This window comes from Amyelois transitella, chromosome 27, assembly GCF_032362555.1.
Source record: "Amyelois transitella isolate CPQ chromosome 27, ilAmyTran1.1, whole genome shotgun sequence".
In the NCBI taxonomy this organism is placed as follows: domain Eukaryota; kingdom Metazoa; phylum Arthropoda; class Insecta; order Lepidoptera; family Pyralidae; genus Amyelois; species Amyelois transitella.
Window position 1 is genome coordinate 5,660,669 of NC_083530.1, and position 24,066 is coordinate 5,684,734.

The 24,066-nt window shown below is 36.9% G+C and overlaps 2 protein-coding genes across 4 annotated transcripts in view; one reads left to right on the forward strand and one right to left on the reverse strand.

Moving 5' to 3' along the window:
- LOC106130435 (serine/threonine-protein kinase Genghis Khan) overlaps positions 1-14,280 on the reverse strand; it is a 73,320-nt gene extending 59,040 nt beyond the window's left edge. For 2 of the 3 annotated variants that reach the window (XM_060952091.1, XM_060952089.1), the window contains exons 1-13: positions 14,141-14,280; positions 12,801-12,999; positions 10,906-11,085; positions 9,631-9,752; positions 8,118-8,216; positions 7,503-7,607; positions 6,808-6,956; positions 5,189-5,282; positions 4,454-4,565; positions 3,155-3,285; positions 2,380-2,466; positions 1,255-1,376; positions 289-442 (exon numbers count right to left, since the gene is read on the reverse strand). In XM_060952091.1, coding sequence (XP_060808074.1) covers positions 289-442; positions 1,255-1,376; positions 2,380-2,466; positions 3,155-3,285; positions 4,454-4,565; positions 5,189-5,282; positions 6,808-6,956; positions 7,503-7,607; positions 8,118-8,216; positions 9,631-9,752; positions 10,906-11,085; positions 12,801-12,861 — 1,416 coding nt within the window. In that variant the 5' untranslated portion in view covers positions 12,862-12,999; positions 14,141-14,280. The other variant, XM_060952090.1, reaches the window with a different exon arrangement.
- A 1,254-nt stretch (positions 14,281-15,534) lies between these two features.
- LOC106130444 (protein lines) lies at positions 15,535-21,659 on the forward strand. The gene is made up of 2 exons (XM_013329290.2): positions 15,535-15,872; positions 16,105-21,659. The coding sequence occupies exon 2, from the start codon at positions 16,178-16,180 to the stop codon at positions 18,590-18,592; it is 2,415 nt and encodes an 804-aa protein (XP_013184744.2). The 5' UTR covers positions 15,535-15,872; positions 16,105-16,177; the 3' UTR covers positions 18,593-21,659.
- The last annotated feature ends 2,407 nt before the right edge of the window (positions 21,660-24,066 follow it).

Here is a 24,066-nt window from a genome sequence, read left to right on the forward strand (position 1 = left end):
CATGCGCTTTAGGCGAGGTATTAGATATAATTAGATTTATTTGACGTCAATAAGTGATACCTTGTATCCAATTTTGAATATATTCAATTCCGATTCCATTCTATTCAATTCGATTCGATTCGATTCGATTGTATTCGATTCAACTCAATTCAGTTCGATTGTATTCGATTCAACTCAATTCAGTTCGATTCTATTCGATTCAACTCGACTCAACTCGACTCAACCCGACTCAACCCGACTCAACCCGAGTCAACCATCAACCCATTGAAACTAACACGCCGCACGCACCTGCCTGGGCGCGTTCTTGGCGGGGCTGAGCGGGGCTGCGCGCGCGCCGCGGTCGGCCAGGCGGCTGCCCGCCGTGAACGTGAACCCCACGAACGGCAGGTGCAGCGCCGAGAACGCCGGCGACGGCGGCGGCGGCGGCACCGCCTGCGACAGCCTGCAGGGGAAACATTCAGTTACACAGATTACATACATACATGTGGTCACGTCTATATCCCTTGCGGGGTAGACAGCCAACAGCCTTGAAAAGACTGAATGGCCACGTACAGCTGTTTGGCTTAATGATACAACTGAGATTCAAATAGTGACGCCGACAGCGGCGGCACCGCCTGTGACAGACTGCAACATTTTGAGCACTTCACTAGCCATGTCGGAAAATGTCCCACAAAAGCCGAATCAAAAAAATAAATGAATTAAAGTTTTAAATATTACATACATATGGAAACATTGAGTTAAACAATTACATACATACATATGGTCACGGAGCAAAGAAATAATGGAAAATGTGAAAAAAACGGGGTAAATTATTCATCCTTGAGGGCTTTTATGATGCCCAAAATAACTAATCCTTAATGACAGGGTAAATTTATAATAGTAATGATAATATTGAAAATTAATTTATTATTTCTTAAATTTATATATTTCCTTTTTCTTTATTGACGGTTGCTATAGTTCATGGTATGCATGTCATAATATAATATTGCATGTATAAATAAATATTTTGTATGCCGTATGGCCAAACATGTTCAGTCACAACAATATGCTTCTCCATCTGCAATACATGTATGTACCTATTCATATGTAGGATGTAATATAACATGTTTTACAAATAAATAATCTTGAATCTTGAATAACTATTCCACGCGGACGAAAAAACAGACACAGCTAGTTCATTTATAAATACAAATATTATCAAGAGTTTTCGTATTCAGTATTTTCACAAAATGACCAATTGATTGACCAACAAACCTGATATCAGTGTCATCAACATCAAAATTTGAAGTATCCGTTGGACTCGAGACGTCTGGAACGAACGGAGCCTGCATCTCTCGAAGGTTGTCCCAATCCAGGCCGGCGAACCAGGGGTGAGCCTGGAATATACATACAAACATACATACATAAAATCACGCCTCTTTCCCGGAGGGGTAGGCAGAGACTACCTCTTTCCACTTTCTTTTCTGAAATATATATATTGTTATTCAAATAAATACATCACACACATATAATCATGTCTATATCCCTTGCGGGGTAGACAGAGCCAACGTAGGCCACGTTCAGCTATTTGGGTTAATGATAGAATTCAGGTTCAAATAGTGACAGGTTGCTAGCGAATGGCCTTAAAGAAGAATCCCAAATTTATAAGCCTACCCCTTAGTCACCTTTTACGACATCCATGGGAGAGAGATGGAGTGGTCCTATTCTTTTTCTGATGGTGCCGGGAACCACAAACACACATACATACATACATACAGCCAACAGTCTTGAAGAGACTGAGAGACTATGTTCAGCTGTTTGGCTTAATGATAGAATTGAGATTCAAATAGAGACAGGTTGCTAGCCCATCGCTTAAAAGAAGAATCCCAATTTTTTTTTATATTCAAAATTTTTATTGATTTAAAGCATAACCAACATAACCTGGCCTTGATGTTTTTCAGTCAAAAACTAGTACTCTTTCTTCCTCCTGGCTTTAGTCCCAGTTGCATCCTCACCACTCTGGAGAGGAGCCCGGGGTGTGCCTTTGACCATGGACCCTGGATTGTGCGAGTCAGGTTTTTACACGAAGCGACTCCCGTCTGTCCTCCGCAACCTTTGAAGGTAAACCTAACACGTATTGGATCGATCATGGTTACACATCCACTTGCCAGAATGTGCAGGTTTCCTCACGACGTTTTCCCTCACCGTAAGAGCATCGGTTAACACTTAAACTAATATACATAACTCAGGCAAAAGATAGATACATAGACAGATAGAATTGCCTTGCGCATAAAATGTATAACAATTAATTGGCAAAAGATAGATACATAGACAGATAGAATTGCCTTACGTATAAAATTTATAACAATATTTTTATTATATAACAATAAACTGAAATACCTTAAAATCTTGGAGTCCGTTCTTCCCCAGTCTGTTTTCCGACGCGCATATCAACCGTCGAATTAGATCTTTCGCTTCTTCAGATACCTGCAACGAATAAATTTCTCTTGAAATAAGTAGTGCCCTTGTACTTAATTTCTCTTCAAGTTTTATTCTTATTTTCCTTGATGTACATGAATATATAAATAAATAGCATGTTCAATATTGATTTGTTTCAGTTATCACCCGTACATCCATCTCAGTTCGGTCCAAAGGTCCAACTGACATAGAATGCCTTGTGGCATTAAGTCCACCTGTTGTACATTTTACGTGCGTAAAGTTTAAATAAATAAATATATAATTCATAAGGTTCACTTACATTCTATTCTGAACAAGTTTTAACCATCAATTTAATTTTACATAAATACATAGGTATACATAGTCACGTCCATATCCCCCCTTGTGGGGTAGACAGAGCCAGCAGTTTTGAAAGACTGATAGGTCATGTTCTGTTTGGCTTAATGACAGAATTGAGATTAAAATAGTGACAGGTTGCTAGCCCATCGCCTTAAAGAACAATCTTAAGTTTATAAACCTCTCCCTTAGTCGCTTTATATTACATACATGGAAAAGAGATGGGAGTGGTCCTATTCATTTTTTCATTGGAACCACACGGCAATAATTTAAAATAAGAAATAAAAATTACAAGCTATATACGACGTTGATGGATTCTCAACTATTTGTCAAACATATCTCTCGAGCACAAGCTCTGTCCACCCCGTAAGGGTGATATTACCTGGGCAGTTTGCTCGTCCGGCGGCGGGCAGTGGAATGACCTGGCGTGATTCATGATCTTCCCGTAAGTCTCTACAAGGGATTCCGCGTAGAATGGCGTCTCGCCGAATAACATTTCGTACATGCATACGCCTGAAACAAAAATAAAAACAAATAACAATAACAAAATACTGCTTAAACGAAGTATTCGGAGATGTTAGCAAGTGGAAAGAGTATGAGTATGTATGAGTCTGCCGTGTGGTTCCCGGCACCAATACAAAAAAGAATAGGACCACTCCATCTCTTTCCCATGGATGTCGTAAAAGGCGACTAAGGGATACGCTTACAAACTTGGGATTCTTTTTTAGGCGTTGAGGTTAGCAACCTGTCACTATTTGAATCTCAATTCTATCAGAAAGCTAAATAGCTGAACGTGGCCATTCAGTCTTTCCAAGACTGTTGGCTCTGTCTACCCCGCAAGGGATATAGACGTGACCATATGTATGTATAACATTCGGGCTCTCAAGTTGACCCAATGTTAAGTTTCACATACATATACATACAAACAGTCACGTCTATATCCCTCGCGGGAACTCCGGGATAAAAAGTAGCCTATATGTTATTCTGGGTCTTCAGCTACCAACATACCAAATTTCATCGTAATCGGTTCAGTAGTTTTTGCGTGAAAGAATAACAAACATCCATACCGACATCCTGACATACTCACAAACTTTTGTTTTTTTAATATTAAGTAGGATGATGCTTGATTTAAACAATTATATGCGTACACATTTATTAATAAAGTAAAATATATAAACATGTACGTATACTAAATTAAATTAATAACCAATACAACAGTGTTAGTCCCAACACTAATGTAATTTAGATATGAAATCCCTTGCCGAACCATGTGGTTACCGGCACCAATACGAAAAAGAATAGGACCACTCCATCTCTTTCCCATGGATGTCGTAAAAGGCGACTAAGGGATAGGCTTATAAAATTGCAATCCTTTTTTTTAGGCGATGGGCTAGCAACCTGTCGCTATTTGGATCTCAATTCCATCATTAAGCCGAGCAGCTGAACGTGGCCATTCAGTCTTTTCGGGACTATTGGCTCTGTCTACCCCGTAAGGGATATAGACGTGACTATATGTATGTATGTATGAAAAGAATATCTGTCTACCCCAACGGGAACACACCACCCACATTTATTAATAAAGTAAAATATATAGACATGTACGTATAATAAATTAAATTAATAACCAATTCAACAGTGTTAGTCCCAACACTAATGTAATTTAGATATGTAAATCCCTTACCCAGCGACCACCAATCGCACTCCGGCCCGTATCTCCCTTGACCGTCTTCCATGGCGCGCAGGATTTCCGGGGAGATGTAGTCCGGAGTGCCCACCGCTACGTTGCTTTGTACCTGCAATTGTGCGTTTAAATTACAACTTTAATCGCCTCCTACGTGATGTAGAAAACGCGATGGGTTGGTATGTCTTCTCCTTTTTTTCCGGGAACCACACGACGCATTTTAGATTTTTATATAAACTTATTGTTGTAACAGCGTCACTCATAAAGAGTCTAAATGGTTATAAATTATTTATTTTAAATTCGTCTTGAAAAGAGCAGGGCCACATAGGGTCAGCCATCTTTAAATTCTAATCATTCTATAAATTTCGCGCGAATAAATTGACGCGTTCAGCCAATAGCAGCGAAGAATCTAAATCGCGATTACAAAGATTTCACAATACAAGTTCCCCAAACATCAAACCAGCCCAGCGGAAGATATAAATAATAAATACATACGGGACAAATTACACAGATTGAGTTAGCCTCGAAGTAAGTTCGAGACTTGTGTTACGAGATACTAACTCAACGATACTATATTTTATAATAAATAATTATATAGATAAACATCCAAGACCCAGGCCAATCAGAGAAATATCTTTTCTCATCATGCCCTGACCGGGATTCGAACCCGGCCAGATCTTCCCTTTGAAGGCGGTCATACATAACAAACTGCATGAGGTCATTACAAAACCTTACCTTCCCATCTTCGCCGAGTCTCAAACAGGAACCGAAATCGGCCAATCTGATGTGTCCACTCGCATCTAGCAACACGTTGTCAGGTTTGATGTCCCTGTGTCAAAATATAAACCACATACATACATATTGTCACGTCTATATCCCTTGCGGGGTAGACAGAGCCAACAGTCTTGAATAGACTGAATGGCCACGTTCAGCTATTTGGCTTAATTATATTTTTTTGCAAATACAAAGCAAAAGTTAACAACACCTATTATTTTTTTTCATTCATTGATTCATATAATCACGTCTACATCCCTTGCTGGGTAGACAGTTTAAAAGAGACTGACATGCCACGTTCAGCTGTTTGGCTTTACGATAGAATAAAGATTGAGATTTACATCTATACTAATATTTCTATCATTAAGCCAAACAGCTGAATGTGGCCTATCAGTCTTTTTAAGACTGTTGGCTCTGTCTACCTCGCAAGGAATATGGACGTGATTATATTTATGTATGTATGTACTTATATTATAAAGCTTAAGAGGTTGTTTGTTTGAACGCGCTAATCTTAGTATAATACCTAACTACTGGTTCGAATTGAAAAATTATTTTTGTATTAAATAGACCAGTGATCGAGGAAGGCTTTAGGCTATATAACATCACGCTGCAACTATAAAGAGCAAAGAAAATGTGAAAAAAGCGGGGTAAATTATTCATCCTTGAGGGCTTCAATGATACATACATACATACAATCACGCCTCTGTCTCGGAGACAGAGACTACCTCTTTCCACTTGCCACGATCTCTGCACACTTCCTTCGCTTCATCCACATACACAACTCTCTTCATTCAATCTCGGCGGTTTCGGGCACTTTTGACCTGACCCTTTACCAGGACGTCCTTAATTTGATCAAGATACGTTCGTCTAGGCCTTCCCACTCCGACCTTTCCCTCCACACTCTCCTTGTATATCTGCTTATATATCTATATATATACACTAGCGACCCGCCCCGGCTTCGCACGGATTCACAGCCGATACTAAATACATCTCTATTAGAACTAACCAAAATAAAATATAGTCTATGTTACTCGTGGATAATGTAGCTTTCGAATGGTGAAAGAATTTTTAAAATCGATCCAGTAGTTTTTGAGCCTATTCATTACAACCAAACAAACAAACAAAGTTTTCCTCTTTATAATATTAGTGTAGATATATATAAATATAATGATATGAATTTGGTGAAATAATATTCTGATGTGTTGCTCTAAAAAGAGAAATTTATTATTGAAAAGTAGAACGCAAGACAAAACACTAAAACAAAAACAACTTAAAAGTAATATTCTTACCTAAAAAGAGAAACGACATATAATGCAATTATTTCACTCTAAACTAACAAAATATGGAACTTATTTATTTTAACTAATTTATTTATGACATTTTGTAATGCAATTTTATAGTCTTGAGAATATTTGAATTATTTTTACCGGTTAATCAATTGACAGTGACATACGTCACAAATATTCTAAAATCCTATGATGAACCAAAGAGTTCAACATATCTGATGAACCAAAGAGTTCATTACATAAATTCAATAATACTATCCACAGCTAGTATACAAAATCCAACAGAACACACACCTGTGCACATACTGCAACTCGTGGACGCTCTGTATGGCCAGCACCATCTCGGCGATGTAGAACTTGGCCATGTCCTCCGGCAGGCGGTCCTCGAACTTCGACAGGAGGGTCAGGAGGTCTCCGCCGCAGTAATAGTCCATCACCAGGTACTGGAATTGATGAGTGTACGAGTCATGTCATATAAAGAAGGTAGGCCTTTTTGTTTTTTAGAGCTAATTAATTTTTTTGGCTATAAATTATTTATTAATTAAATGGGTATAACTGTTTGACAAGTGTAGCGTTGATGGGTCTCTGCTATTTGATACAGATACAGAAGGTAGGGTTTAATATGTGTGTGTGTGTGTGTGTGTGAAGTGCCGTGTGGCTCCCGGCATCTCTTTGGCATAAATGTCGTAAAAGGCGATTAAGGGATAAGCTTATTTGCTTGGGATTCTTCTTTTAGGCGATAAGCTAGCAATCTGTCACCATTTGAAACTCAATTATATTGTTAAGCCAAACAGCTGAACGTCGCCTATCAGTATTTTAAAGACTGTTTGTACTGCCTACCCCGCAAGGAATATAGACGTGATTAAATGTCTGTATGAAGGGTTTACGTTATAGAATTACGGCGCAGAGGTAGTGCGCTTATCTGTGACACAGTAGATCCCAAGTTCGAATCCCGACCAGGGTGTGATGAGAGACCAAAGTATAATTACCAGATTGTGTTCATCCTGGAAGGCGTAGTGCAGATTTGTGATCCACCTTCGATCGCCGAAGACCAGCACGTCACGTTCCTCTTGAAAACACGCCGTCTCAGCTCTCTGTTCAATAATAATTTATGTTTTTTATATGATCATATATTTTTTTTATTTTTATATACGGGACAAATTACACAGATTGGGTTAGCCTCGAAGTAAGTTCGAGACTTGTGTTAGGAGATACTAATTCAACGATACTATATTTTATAATAAATACTTGTACAGATAAACATCCATTGGCCTGGGCCAATCAGAGAAAGTTCGTTTCTCATCATGCCCTGGCCGGGATTCGAACACGGTACCTCCGGTGACACACACTCCGCTGCGCCACAGAGGCCGTCAAGTCCTTCTTTTGTTATACAAAAATATCCCTCTTTTGTTATATGTATAATAACATGCGGTAAATTCACGCCGGCAAAAACTAGTTTACTTATTATAAATATCGCCTTTATTTGTCTAAGTAAACTGATTCTAAAATTACTTTCTTCACTCGACATTTCTAAGCCACTTGTTCTCTAGCCCTTCGGGTGTCTCTGTCTACCCCGTGAGGGACGGAGACGTGATGAGTGTTACCTTGAGCATCTCCCACTTGTTGAGTATCTTCATTGCGTACACTCGCTCCCCGGCCGTGGAGACGCCGGGCGAAGACATGTTCACACCACCTTCGGAACCCTGTTATAAACAGACGAATAAACGATTTATTCATAAACTATTAGTTACTATATAGTGCCGTGTGGTTCCCGGCACCATTAAAAAAAAAGAACAGGACCACTCCATCTCTTTTCCACGGATGTCGTAAAAGGCGACTAAGAGATAGGCTTATAAACTTGGGATTCCTCTTTTAGGCGATGGGCTAGCAACCCGTCACTATTTGAATCTCAATTCTATCATAAAGCCAAACAGCTGAGTGTGGCCTATCAGTCTTTTCAAGACTGGTCGCTCTGTCTACCCCGTTAGGGATATAGACGTGATATTATGAATGTATTAGTTACAAGCTGTCGCCCGCTAATTCCCTCACTGACAATTTCAATAAAAATTTGAGGTTTAGAATATGTACCTTGATCAAATTAAGGACGTCCAGGCAAAAGGTGAGCAGAAAGATGTGAGAGGAAAGGAGAAAGATGAGCGACGAAAGGAGAAAGATGAGAGAGAGAAGGAGAAGATGCGAGAGGTAAGGCCAAAGATGTGAGAGTAAGAGAAAGATGTAAGAGTGAAAGATGTGAGAGTAAGAGAAAGATGTGAGAGTAAGAGAAAGATGTAAGAGTGAAAGATGTGAGAGTAAGAGAAAGATGTGAGAGTAAGATAAAGATGTGAGAGTAAGAGAAAGATGTGAGAGTAAGAGAAAGATGTGAGAGTAAGAGAAAGATGTGAGAGTAAGATAAAGATGTGAGAGTAAGAGAAAGATGTGAGAGTAAGAGAAAGATGCGAGAGGTAAGGCCAAAGATGTGAGAGTAAGAGAAAGATGTAAGAGTGAAAGATGTGAGAGTAAGAGAAAGATGTGAGAGTAAGATAAAGATGTGAGAGTAAGAGAAAGATGTGAGAGTAAGAGAAAGATGTGAGAGTAAGAGAAAGATGTGAGAGTAAGATAAAGATGTGAGAGTAAGAGAAAGATGTGAGAGTAAGAGAAAGATGTGAGAGTAAGAGAAAGATGTGAGAGTAAGATAAAGATGTGAGAGTAAGAGAAAGATGTGAGAGTAAGAGAAAGATGTGAGAGTAAGAGAAAGATGTGAGAGTAAGATAAAGATGTGAGAGTAAGAGAAAGATGTGAGAGTAAGATAAAGATGTGAGAGTAAGAGAAAGATGTGAGAGTAAGATAAAGATGTGAGAGTAAGATAAAGATGTGAGAGTAAGAGAAAGATGTGAGAGTAAGAGAAAGATGTGAGAGTAAAGAAGAAAGATGAGAGAGGAAAGGACAAAAATTTGAGAGGAAAGGAGAAAGATGAGCGACGAAAGGAGAAAGATGAGAGAGAAGTAGAAAGATGTGAGAGGAAAGAAGAAAGATGAGAGAGGAAAGGACAAAGATGTGAGAGGAAAGGATAGATATGAGAGATCAAAGAAGAGAGACAGAGAGAGAACCAAAACCCACCTGCATGAAGGAAGCCCGCACCACGCACACCTCGCCGAAGGCGCCGCGGCCTATCACCTTCACCAGCTCGAAGTCGTCGCGGGAGAGACGCAACCGCTTCAGGGCGGTCGCTACCGGTTTCACTGTAAAAAGAAATAATAATAACATTCATTATAGTGATGACTAACGACCCGAAACCGCCGAGCCTGCATGAAGAGAGTTATGAATGTGGATGAAGCAAAGGAAGTATGCAGGGATCGTGGCAAGTGGAAAGAGGTAGTCTCTGCCTACCCCTCCGGGAAAGAGGCGTGATTTTATGTATGTATGTATGTATAACTAACGACCCGCCCCGGCTTCGCACGGGTGCAAAATTATAAATGTTATCATACACAAAAACCTTCCTCTAGAATCACTCTACCTGTTACAAAAAACCGCATCAAAATCCGTTGCGTAATTTTAAAGATTTAAGCATACAGACAAACAGAGTAACATAGCGACTTTGTTTTATACTATGTAGTGATAGTGACAACTAAACTAATGTGGATGAAGCGAAAGAAGTATGCAGATATCGTGGCAAGTGGAAAGATGTCTCCACCTACTCCTCCAGGAAAAAATCGTGATTTTATGTATATGTATGTTATGTTTTAAGTATAATAAATAAATAAATGCTTCATTGGTCACTAAAGGAGTACATTACAAATAAAAACAGTACAGTACAAAGGCGGGCTCATCCCCAAGTGGAGTCCCTTCCAGCCAACCTGACAATATCAATTAGATCGCATACAAAACTGAGGCAATAGTGAACAACAGTTCATTAACGACGTATGATGGACTAGCTGTGCCCGCGACTTCGTCCGCGTAGAAAAGTTATTTTGGGCATCATTGAAGCCAAGGATGAATAATTTTCCCCGTTTTTTTCACATGTTCCATTTCTTCGCTCCTCATAGTTGCAGCGTGATGTTATATAGCTTAAAGCCTTCCTCGATAAATGGTCTATTGAACGCAAAAACAATTTTTCAATTCGAACCAGTACTTCCTGAGTTTAGCGCGTTCAAACAAACAAACTCTTCAGCTTTATAAGTAAACATGTATGTATTTTCAAATTTATTTGTAGGACGTCCTGGTAAAGGGTCAGGTCAAAAGTACCCGAAACCGCCGAGCTTGCATGAAGAGAGTTATGAATGTGGATGAAGCGAAGGAAATATGCAGAGATCGTGGCAAGTGGAAAGAGGTAGTCTCTGCCTACCCCTCCGGGAAAGAGGCGTGATTTTATGTATGTATGTATTTTTCACCCACCGAACTGTATGAAGTCTGCCACCGTCTTCTCCCTCCGCAGACTGCTGTTACAGCACTCGTCATACAGCACCAGCAGCATGTCTATGAGGGTCTCCACGCTGAGGCCGCGAGCGCATCCTGTCTCTATACGGCGCGATGTGAACATAGACTCTATTTGCTTCAGCCGTTTGATCCCGAGCACTGAAAACATATATATATATATATATATACCTGTATCAAATAGCAGGTGCCTTGTGTTTCAGTCATCAGCGCGACTTGTGTTTACAATAAATCTTGAAAACTTGTAAAAATATTGCCAACATAATGCTTAAGCATATAAAAAAAAAAACATATATATACATAGTTATTTATACTATAATACAAAAATGAATAGAACCACTCCATCTCTTTCCCGTGAATGTCGTAAATGGATAGGCTTATAAGCTTGGGATTCTTCTTTTAGGCGATAGGCTAGCAACCTGTCAACATTTGAATATCAATTCTATCATTAAGCCAAACAGCTGACCATGAACTATCAGTCTTTTCATTCTTTTCAAGACTGTCGGCTCTGTTTACCCCGCAAGGGTATGTAGACGTGATTATATGTATGTATATGTGTATATATACTTTGATGAAATTGTTCACTAGATAACGCGAGAAGAGACAACAAACAAATAAACTTATATATCCCATTTATAATATTTGTATAGATTAAGTATTGGTTGGCCAAATTCAAACAATAAATTTGTCAATTAAATCTTTTCAAATTATAATTTAACAAATACAATACGTAGCTTATTATATACATATACATTAACATATAATTGTGCATTCAGTAACTGTGTCATTTCAAATGTTCATCATACTATTTTAGCGCTGGGATATCCTTGTAAATATTTATTAAGTCAATGTTTCCTGTTAAATTAATCTATTGTTTCAATTTCATACTCTTGGCATTTATCCCAGTTTTTAATTATAATCGGAGCCCTGGGTCCGCTTAATGACCATAATCAAGGTCCTGTAGATATAAATGCCCTAATAGTGTTATTTATTTCTTTTTTTTGATGACTGAGACTGAGTTAGCCTTGAAGTAAGTTCGAGACTTGTGTTAGGAGATACTAACTCAACAATATATTTTATAATAATAAATACTTATATAGATAAACATCCAAGACCCAGGCCAATCAGAAAAAGTTCTTTTCTCATCATGCCCTGGCTGGGATTTGAACCCGGAACCCCCAGTGTGACAGACAAGCACAATACCGCTGCGCCACAGAGGCCGTCAATAGTGTTGATAAGAAGTTGATCGAGAGTCAGTAAAATACCTGATGTTTTGTATCTAATAGTTAGTGCCGTGTGGTTGCTGGCACTTTGGAATAGACCCACTCCGTTGCATTCCCATGGATGTCGTAAAAAACGACTAAGGGATAGTCTTATAAATTTGGGATTCTTCTTGTAGGCGACGGGCTAACAGACTGTCACTATTTGAATGTCAATTCATCCCACTTAAAAAAAATCTGGGTAGTGGCTAAACTTTAGATCATATTATTGAAGTACAGAACCATGTCCATTTGAATTGAATTTGCACTCAACTGGATTAATTTGGAGTGTCCTGTCTGAACTAAAGATGTAAAGATTTAAAAATTATATGTATTTTCCAACAACATTGCATAATTATTATTATAAAGCAAGTCGTAAAAGGCGACTAAGGGATAGGCTTATTAAATTGCGATCCTTTTTTTAGGCGATGGGCTAGCAACCTGTCACTATTTCGATCTCAATACCATCATTAAGCCGAGTAGCTGAACGTGGCCATTCAGTCTTTTCGGGACTATTGGCTCTGTCTACCCCGTAAAGGATATAGACGTGACTATATGTATGTTTGTATGTAAGCAATTATATTATTTTACACTAACCTGGCACATTATTCGTAGGGCCCAAATCCCGGTCTGGGGACGAGTCCTCGTCGTCCGACATTGTTACCACTGACACTCACACTATAAAAACACACATGTCCAACTACACTTAATGTCCTAGGAGATTCGTAAAAAATCTACATAAAAAAACGTTTTAAGGCATGCAAATGATTGTTTCGGTCTTCTGATCCATTGTAACCTGAAACAGAATTTTTTTTATTTATGTATTTAAACTTTATTTTACAAAAAAGGGACATTTTTGTTATCTACTACAAACTAAATAAATACATTTATACCTGCACAAAATACAAAAAGAAATAATTATAATAAACATACCTACATAAAAAATACAATTACTATTTTCTAAGACCTCTTAAATATTTTTTACCAAATGAAGTTTGAATGGTTTTTGTATTTTTTTTTTAAGATTCCAGAGCAATATTTTTTTAAGCCCCAAAAACTCAAATAGGTAAGTTTTTCCAAATACATGTTTGTGTTAGTAAATGTAAAAAGTTATATTATTTCAATAAAAATAGTCCCAGGAAATTGCACCCAAGCTTCAAAAATGTGAATCATGTTTGTTTAAATTTTATAAACTGAATACAAAAATTGATTGAAAGGTTTCATTGCCACAGGATTTGTGTTAAAAAGTTTTCAATGATTTTGCAATTAGTCTGGTAATGTTAATAATTACTCATAGCCAAAATTGGTCTCTTTATAGGCAAGAACCATTCTTAAACTTGTTTGTTACCAGGGGGTATTCTCATTGTGTATGTAAGATAATTTACTACTTACAAATCTGGAAATTGCTAGGATTTTTCTAAGGATTAAAACCGATTTATTATAAACCGATAAAAAAGGGTATCAACTCCCTATCGGAGCACCCCGACGAAAAGATCGGCGGACGACGGAGTACAATTATCAGGGAAACAATTAGCAGGATATTAACCAATTTCACCATTGTCTAACCGTTCTATAGGCGACAAAGGCTTTCTAACTCGATACAAGGTTGCGGGTGTCATTTTCTATACTGGAAGTCTTTCGCAACCCTCCCAATAGACATAGTACATTTTCAATCCAAAAAAAAACTACGAAGCAATGACATATTGAATCGATGCGTTTCCGTATCGGTACTAAAAATAAACAATAACATGTACTTGCGTGGGATGGAAATATAATCCACTGGAGATTTTCTAAATCCAGTTAAATGCTGTATTGTTCCGAATACAATATCAGATCTTAACCTAAATTTATTATATCGATTGTTATGCAAAAACACTATAATGAGTCATCATAGGCACTTGTAACACAAAACAAACACGCTATTAAACCATAATCACCTGACTCTGTTGTAACAAATTACTGATTACGATTTCTAACACTATTTTAATCTACAAAATTTATTTTTCGAGTCTCTGAAAGCGGACATTTTTATTCAATCAAGGGGGAGGGTCGAGGGGAGGTTGTAGTGAAGAGTGAACTTGAGTGAAGTGAAGTAAAAAGCAAGTGAGTGGTGAACTGGTAGTGATGTTCGTATTTACGCAAAAGTACGTACTTGGTATAAAACACCTGGATTTTTTTAGCATAGATTTAAAAAACATTCAGTTTATATGTATGTCGGTTTTAGGCACTGTAATTTTCTTTATAATGTACCAAGTGTGGTACGCTTTTATACAAGAACGACTCATCCCTTGGCGGTACGAGTATGGCAACTGGCAACATTTAAAACTTTTGTGTGTTTGTTAGAACATCACTCAAAAAGTACAAAATAATAAACACACAGCTTTAAATTTTTAATCCTTAAGTTTTTTAATGCAGAGGACTATATTCCACCGAAATCTTATTCCTTATCACAACTTACTGTTAAATGCGAATAAGACCCAATGCATTAAGTGTACACTTTCCAATGTGCGGCAGGCTAATGTAGATATTAGTATAAGTAGTAAAATATTAGATTTTGTTGATAGTACTACTTTCTTAGGACTAACATTAGATTCAAATTTGAAATGGCATGCTCACATTTTGAAACTTTCTAAAAGGTTTAGTTCTGCAGCATAGGTACGATATTCGTCGTATTAGGCTTTTGACGGATGTGGCAACTGCTAAGCTAGAATATTTTAGTTATTTTCATAGTTTAATGTCTTATGATCTGCTGCGTTGGGAAGCAGCAGCAGCCATACACAACATATACAACTATATTCATTCTACAAAAAAGGGCAATTCGAGCTATCTACGGTTTAAAATAAAGAGATTTTTTCAAAAACCTTAATATAAATTTTCCCCTTCCAATACATATTCGATAACATTATGCATAATAGGAAAACTTAAGACTCTTTCAAAAAAGTAGGTGAATTGAATGTACTAGTAGATCACTGGGGATCAATTTTAATCAAACATGTCTAAGAACACTCGCACCTTTAATCCAAAAAACTAAATTGAAATCGCTTCATCCGTTTGTGAGTTAAGATAGACAGATATATCAAACTTATAATACCCCTCTTTTTCCGTCCTGTTTTGTCTAATTACATGTATGCTCTAAATAATATGCTAAAATTCCTAAATTTAAAATTAAGCTAAATTTCCTGTACTCTATATTTCCAGTAAGTTTAACGTTCGTATTGGTTACTTTTTTTTGACGTTTATTAGTTATTTAGTTCTCATAGACTGGCAACTTTCTTCATTTTCAACCGGATATGACGACTTGAATTCTAAAATTTGTGAGTACTTATTTCTTTTGGCTATTGTTCTTTTATAGTTATTATTTAAATCTGGGATGTCAAGAAATATTTTAAACTTGAATTTTATTTTAGAAATACTCTTTTATTATTGCTTTTGCCTATTTTTATTTCTTTTCTGAAAATTCCTTTGAAAAAAGTATAACATCTGATATAGCGTCATGTACGTAATGGAGTCGATGTTCTGTGGAACTAGTGAATTATTTATTAAAAATCTGGGATAAATCACAGAAAAGTAATGATATTTGTGCTTATTTGGACTGCAGTGATTTAATTTAATATATATATGGATTCAAAGAAAGAGTTAACCATTTTGGACAACCTCGTTATGTCAATGGTATGTATGCCATCAAAATATTTTGGAAAGTTAGACAAAATCTGTAGATAAATGAAAAAATACTTCCAATTTGAATAAAAATCAATCTATAATTAAGTAAGAAAAGGTTTTCGTTCACAATTATTCACAAATGATACCAGTGTGAGTGAAATACTCTCGAGGCTTTGTCGCGCGCGTAATTGGGTAGCTGAACTGAAAGGTCATGCATTCATATTCGATCTGTTTTTTCCAGGATGAATATTGCTGTGAAATAAAGATTTCTGGACTTCGTATACAAATACAATAATAGTTTGCAAGAAGAGTTAATGGTTTGGAGGGAGCAGGAACACGGTGAACCATCCGATGAAGATATGGCTTCAGATCAACCAGTAAAGAAGAAACAGAGAATCGATGCGCCCGACATAGACGATGTCAGCGACAGATCTGGCGAGGATGTTCTCACTGAAATATTTGAATCTGAGACTGCGGCTGAAACCACTGAGGAATTCCCAATTAGAAATGGAGAATCTCCTGATAGTGGCACCGTAAGTGAGGATGCCGTTGATTGCACTTCGATTATACGAATCCCCAGTAGCAGTAATGTAGCAATAGTCCCGTCATGCTCCAGCGCTACACCAACGTGGAGCTCGGATGATGATAAACTCCTTTCTGAACTACGGCTGTTGCAGCAGGCCCTTGTTGGGCAGTGTCTGTGCAGGTTTGATGAAAATTTAATGTTACAATTGCTGGACCGTCCTCTACACATTGTTACGTGGCCCCTCACCTGTTCACTTACGTATCTGTCATCAATGCAGCTACTATTTGACATTTACTTAAAGCAGAACGCTGTAGGCACAATATGTTCAAAGTTGATGCAAGCATGTGACATATTTGTTAGGAATAGGCACGATTGGATCACGGAAGTGATTGATTTAGCAGATCATCATAACAAGTTTATCACATTCGTTGCAAGTAGAGTTCTAGCCAGCTTCTTGATTGTTGCCAAGGATACAGTAAACGAGAACTGGCTACATCAAATAGCTGAAAATATATATTCCTTTGATAAAATAAACAGAATAACCGTACAGAAAATTAATTTCACTTTGGATATTATTAAAAGGATAGTGGAATGGAAAGATGTTGAACAGCATCCTTTGGATGACAGTAATTACATAAACTCAGCGAGTACTCTATGCGTACAGGCGGATAATCCGTTCCGGAGTAGTGTAGGTTACGGCACCAATACCACTAATGGTGACATTCCTTCCAGCTCACAAACCAATCTCCATAGTGCCTTCTCAAATTTGCAAACCCACAGTGCCCCCTCTACATCTTTGGAACATACAACAGTAGACAGACCAAATGCCTTTAAATTACACGATCCAGTATTAAAGTTAAATGTGTCAGCTGAACGAGTGAGAACTCCTTCCCCTATTCCTACCCATGTAAGAATAGAAAGGGTGAACGAACATGGTTGTGTCACAGTTCTACTAAGAGATTCAGAATCTTTCGACACTGCACATATTAAATCCTTAACAATAAAAACTTTGGAACACAACTGGCCAGAATTAGTGAAAAATATGAAACTCTTATTACGTACGTACCTGAACCTATCTAATGTTGAAAATTGCATACTGACTTTCTTATCCCTATGGGAGATTATTATAAGTGTAAAGGCTAACCTTTCTGTGAGAGATACTAAGCCATTCTATGCAGATCTGCAAAGCTTTGTAGACTTATTGAGAAACATCAACCTTCCACAACTCATATACTCGCATCTTTTGAGATTATTCAATGAAGTTCTGTGCTACGGTTCTACTTTAGCCTTACAAGATGTCTTGCCAGACGAGATATGCAGTCTCGCCCACTCAATTGTAAGGTTCGTAAAGGATTATAGATTGCTAAATGACATTAGATTACAGAGCAGTAGGAGTGGTTTCGAATTTTTAGGGCACAATTGTACGGTTATACAGGACTACTCATTAGGACCTGATCTGTCCACTTCCGTCCAGTTGGTAGATCAAAGTTACGGGGAGGATCAAGAACGAAGTGAAGTGAATAAGACTATGTTACAAAAAATATCACTATTAGTGTTGAAATCTATAGCGGTCACCGTAAAGGAAATGAGGTGCGATTCATCTGACAGCTCTATAGACTCCTCTGACTATAATGCGATTCAGGACATGCAAATCGTAGAGAGATCCATAAGGGATGTTCTGAAAAAACTTGATGCATTCATGAGAATGAGTCTGGAATTTCACCCGGAAACGCCTTTTACAAAAATGCTCATCCATTTGTTTAGCGAACAAGACGACTATTTGATAGAATCTATGGTTTGCACCCTAGACATAACAGTTGGCATTGTGTACAGGAATTCCATGTACCCCGATCTGGCTCCAATGTTGAATCCGATTACGTCATTCATGGAGTTCCTTAAGGTGGTTTCTCATGACAGCGATGTCCTATTAGATTATCTTGTGAGCAACGAGACTTGCTTCCTGTTGTATTTACTCAGATTCTTGAAGTATGTACGAAGGAATTGGCCGAAATTCTTAGAGACATGCCAACTAGCTGATTCTAGTGGAACGCGAGCTCTTGATGACACCATGCGGGTACTTATCAGGCTACGTTTACAAATAAGCAGGTTAGTATCCAAGTCTCTGTTCCCGTACAACATCAGCCCAGTGCTGAGGCTGTTGGATGTCTGTGAAAGTTTGTATGAGGGCAACGAGTTTAGTTGAGCAACAAAATTGATTTGTATCATTTGAGGGCGTTTTGTAAATAAGTTTCATACATGAGTTTACAATCAGTATAGATTTTATATTAAGGTTAAACAAGGGTTATAAAAATGTGTGACTCACAAGTTTTTAGTTGAAAAATATCCCCAAAAAATTTAAATTGAACTGTAAAGCTAAGTTCTTGTAAAAAAAGTTTTACCATAAAGACTGGGACCCCTTCATTTTACATTCCAAATTATATAATTTTTTTAGGCTAATTAGTATTTATCGGTATATTTACTTATAATTAACTGAGGCGTTGCTTTGCGCACGTCTAAAGTTACAAGCACTTTAACAACTCGTGCACTCTCATAAATCGTGGAATCCAGCTTACATTAACTTCTGTTGGTTTTTTCTCAACATTATTGTCTGATCCCTGTAGTTCCCAAGGGATGTATGTTATAATAAAGAGCAGAAGAGAGTTCTTGTAACTTAACAAACCCTTAGCATGATAATACCTATTAATGTATTTAGTTTTAAATACAATTTTTATATAAAAGTCTTCCCTAGAATGTCATACTTAGTGGTGTATTTAATGTTCGAAAATTATATAAATGTAATTATTTTTGTACAATTTGATGAAGTGTTATATATATGAATGAGGCTGATTATGGATAATACTGGAGTTTTCAAGTTGTTTGTATCGTAATTAGATTATGCAAATTGTCGTAAAAAACAAAAATAGATTCTACAAAAATGGATGTAGTACCACTTAGCTGCCCAAGTGCCTTGTCCTAACAAAAGGTGCTCCTATTAAATGTTATTAAATCATAAGAACATATACTTAGTGGCCATTTGCATATTTTCATTATTAAGTTTACATTTGTAATGGTTAATTATTAAGTTTACATAATAATTTTCGAATTATTTATTTCATGTAATAATTGTATTATAGTTAGTATATTATTGGCACAGTATTGGGCATAAAAAAAATTAATTTTTCTTTTTTTTTTTATTTAACAAATTTCTTTTTTTCGCTAATCTTTGGTTATTATAATAATATTTTTCGGTCAAAAACATTTTTTTTTCATAAGTCGATGTCCAATACAAAGTCGCCATTGCATAAATGCGGGTTTAACATTCTTAACTAAATTATATTCAACTCGATATGACGTGTAAATACAGCCATCAATTACCATACTACATGTAAGTAATGTAATCAGTATTAATACAATATTTATAAATGAAATTTTATTTATTGTTTTTTGATAAACTTATTGAGCTATGTCTTTGCGTATACGTTGGTCAAATGACCCTCTATTTATTGCGTTGTTCTTATTTATGAAGAGTGAGTCAATTTTCATTTTAAATCAAGCAGCTATATTTTTGTCAAAGCATGTTTGAATGTGGGTGGGTACCTTCATACTTCAAATTAAACGTTTTCTGCCAGTGATAATTAATTAATTTTTTTTTATAATTTTAACAGACATCAATATTTATTTCGCCCGATAAAAAGTAATCAATCTTTTAGACATGACTAAAATTATAATATAAGTAATACCTTTGCGCCGAAGTGCATACAATTTCGCAAATAAAATGGGTGCTTTGACCCTTACTATAAATCTTTATTTATATATAATTATCAAGCAGTGTCAGGCTGTTCCTAACAGGGTCAAGGAGGTCAGCAGTCGCTTCACTGGCCTGACTTTGCCTGGATCCTGATCATAGTTATCCCATGTTCTCCCTAAGGAGGAGGTTAGGTTCTTCGTAGTTTTATCAAAATCCAATGTCCAGTAGGCCATATAGAAAGAAAGATAACATTCGGTAAGTCTACAAATTGGGATATACTCGTAATAAAGCGAAATTTTTTACTTTTGAATATTCTTAGACTTTGTTAAATATCTACTTATTTTTATTCAGGCTGTACTTTAAAAAGGTCACTCTTACATACATTTTGATCGTTACTGTGTATAACAAACTTTCGGTGACCACCTCTGTTGTCTTAGTATGTTTGTAGAACGTTCAAATAAATCAATTATCTATCGATCTAACATTTGTTTGTTTTGCATCTCTTGCATCATGTCACATAGGGCGAAGGAGTGCTGGGATTAAAATAAATCACTAATATATCTAAAAAATAATTCAGTTCATTGTTTCATTGTAGTTTTTTTTTATCTACATGCTTTTTCATGAATTTGGCATTTACAAGATTTCACGCTCATTTTTTTTTGCAACACATCTAACGATTCGTAAATAACAAATTTACTTTATAAAAATTCAAATTTTTACATATTAATTTTTTATTAAACTAATCTATAATTTTAATAACTTTTATAGCGTTTAATGGCAATGTCTCCCGCGAAAGCCGTCGCACCACCTTCGATATAAAGATATGAAATTTTCATAAATGTAAAAGTTCAATGAGTTTATCAAATAATGTCATCGTTTCAACTACATACGGGATCTTAATTTAAGGTAATTTAAGTTAGGGAACACGATAGACTGTTTTATAGTTATTCTGTAAATGTTTTACCGGCTTATTTGTAAGCCGTTTGTGTATTTTGAATCTCAAAATTGGAAAATTGTGTTTAATCTCTCGTTTTAGTACTCTTATTTCATTTAGGGTACAACCGTGCCCTCAGTTTCAATTTTCAACTGCAACAAAATGATCTAGAAATCAACTTATTGGTTAGATTTGGAGGAAAATATATATTTTATCTTCTTTTATTACAAAACAGTAACTTAACAGTAAGTTCTTTTGAACTAAAATTTCTATTATTTTTGACTAAACAACTTTTGATTCAAATATCATTGTATCTTGCCAATGGAATATCTATTTATTCTACTTCTAACCATTGAAAAACCTTAATTTTAAAATTTAACGTACTGTTGCAGTTTATTATCGACTTTGCCCGAGAAAAACTGGAAAATAAATAAAAAGATACTATTTTGGCTACTTCGCTTTTGAAATAAGCGGAAAAATATCACGTACAAAGTCGATAATAAAGTGTGGTTTAGTAATCATAAGCACTTGTTATTGGTAAATAATAATAAGTAATTTAACAAACAATAAATGAAATATTTTTGTACATGACCATTTCAATTTTGTTTTATTTGATGAAATAGTTAATCACGAAAGTAACTCTGACCGAACCGATTTTGATGAAATTTGGTACAGATTTGTGTGGCGTTTGCATAAAACGTCGCAGGTAAGAGAAATGAGAGATGAAATTATAGAATAAAGACAATCTTTGATTGGACTAGTTTTACAAGTTAGAGGTTGTGGGTTTAGCTATAGACATGAGATCTAGCAAGTAGCCGCTAGAGGATAGCGAGCTATAGGTCGCGCGGTGGTTTAAGAACGCTCGGCAAAAGTAGAAGGGGCATGCGCAGTGATCAATTTTTAGGTCTATTAGGTGGGACGAGGAGAGAGGGGGGGCGGGTGTGCGCCGACGGCGACACGTATTGGTGGATTAGTCACTCTTTACTTCCCGCGTTGAGTTCGCGCGTCCCGTGTCTCTTGGGTACTGTTGCGCACAAATTGTTTTATCGTATTTGTACGCGACAACTTAAAATAATATATTAATTCTCAAACAGTACAAGTCGCCCCTACCCTATGTCCGTCCACGGTTGAATATAACTATGTCAAATTTCATCAAAATTGGTTCAGCCAGGTCAGGTTAAGTGTGAAAACTGAACATACATACACACATACACATTTTCGCATTTATAATATAAGTAGGGATTATAAGTATTTATAAGGCACAAAATCCATACTAACATTATAAGTATATTATAAGATATGGATATACATAGTTAAATAACCGAGTTAAAACATAGGCTACTTTTTTTTGGAAAATCACGCGGGCGAAGTTGCGGGACAACAGCTAGTATTAAATAAATAAAAAAAAAACATTTCCCTTAGCATTTTTGAGCGCGAATGTACACATGCGCCGTTTGCCCCCACTATTTTTTCCGAGCGTTCTTTAACCACCGCGCGACCTATACTTAATTTGGTGAATGCTGATAGTCTAAAGGTGAAGACCAGGGGCGCGCACGCGCGCTTTTATAGGCCTCCCGGGCTGTGAAGAGGGGCGCCTGGGAGACCGGGGCAGCACCGTGGAATAATATAATAATAACATAATATATATGGGACAAATTACACAAAATGAGTTAGCCTCGAAGTAAGTTGGAAACTTGTGTTACGAGATACTAACTCAACGGTAGGTACTATATTTTATAATAAATACTTATATAGATAAACGTCCAAGACCCAGGCCAATCAGAAAAAGTTCTTTTCTCATCATGTCCTGGCCGGGATTCGAACCCGGGACCTCCGGTGTCACAGACAAGCGCACTACTGCTGCGCCACAGAGGCCGTCGAATAACAGGCGGAACATAACTTGTTATCGCGGAGAAAAAGGGTTTGTAGCCATCTATGGGTTACATCGAAATTAGACGCGGACATGTTGCATTCATATATAACTAGAGGCCGCCCGCGACTTCGTCCGCATGGAAACCCTATCAATCCCGCGGGAACTCTGGGATAAAAAGTAGCCTATGTGTTATTCTGGGTCTTCAGCTACCTACATACCTACCAAATTTCATGGTAATCGGTTCAGTAGTTTTTGCGTGAAAGAGTAACAAACATCCATACAAACTTTCGCCTTTATAATAGTAGTAGGATGTGGAGTACGAAGGTACCTTTCATCCCGGTAATAACTTGTTCCAGCGAGATAGTGAAAAACTTGTATTCTTTTGTTGGTGGCGCTAAATTCGCGCGAGCGAAACTGCGCGCAAAAGTTTGTTTATAATATAAATGCGAAAGTGAGTTTGTTTGTTACTTCTTAACAGTTGAACTACTTATCCGAAATGCATGAAGTTTTGTACACATATATAATGTGGAGTACAATGAACGATATCGGGTACATTTCATCCCGGTAAAAACTGAAGTTTCAGTGGGATTTGCCGAAATCCTGGAGTCATTTGCACTACATTAGCGCGAGCGAAGCTGCGGATAGGAGGAAGTAACATAAATTACTTTTTATCCCGAAAATCCCATAGAAGCGAAGGCCTGGGGCGCAGCTAGTAATAATTGATACCTGTCAATTAAGAACTAATTAAACAAACATTAAAAATGCTTTTATAAAAAATATTCTTAACCAGTGTTACTGATCGGGAATAAAAGTGTCATTGTGTAACAGTATTACTCATTGGGAAAACGATAGTTGCAATGTGTAACACAGCTACACAACGGGAATTTTTTTCCCTTTGAGTAACAGTGTTACAGATCTGGGTGTGGCTGAATGGGAACAAACCTCCCCAACATAACTCTGCACTGACGAACTAATACTCGTATAAAAAGATTGATGAATGTGGTTGAACCAAACACTATGTAGGGATTGTGGCAAGTGTAAAGACTTCTCTGCCTATAAATATAATAATGATTAAAGGCTTGTTGGTTCTTCGTTTTCTGACAAGCGAGGAAGCACACAATA

Bases quoted from the DNA above. Each gene is read 5' to 3' on its own strand.
- LOC106130444 (XM_013329290.2), top strand. From the start codon at position 16,178: ATGGTTTGGAGGGAGCAGGAACACGGTGAACCATCCGATGAAGATATG.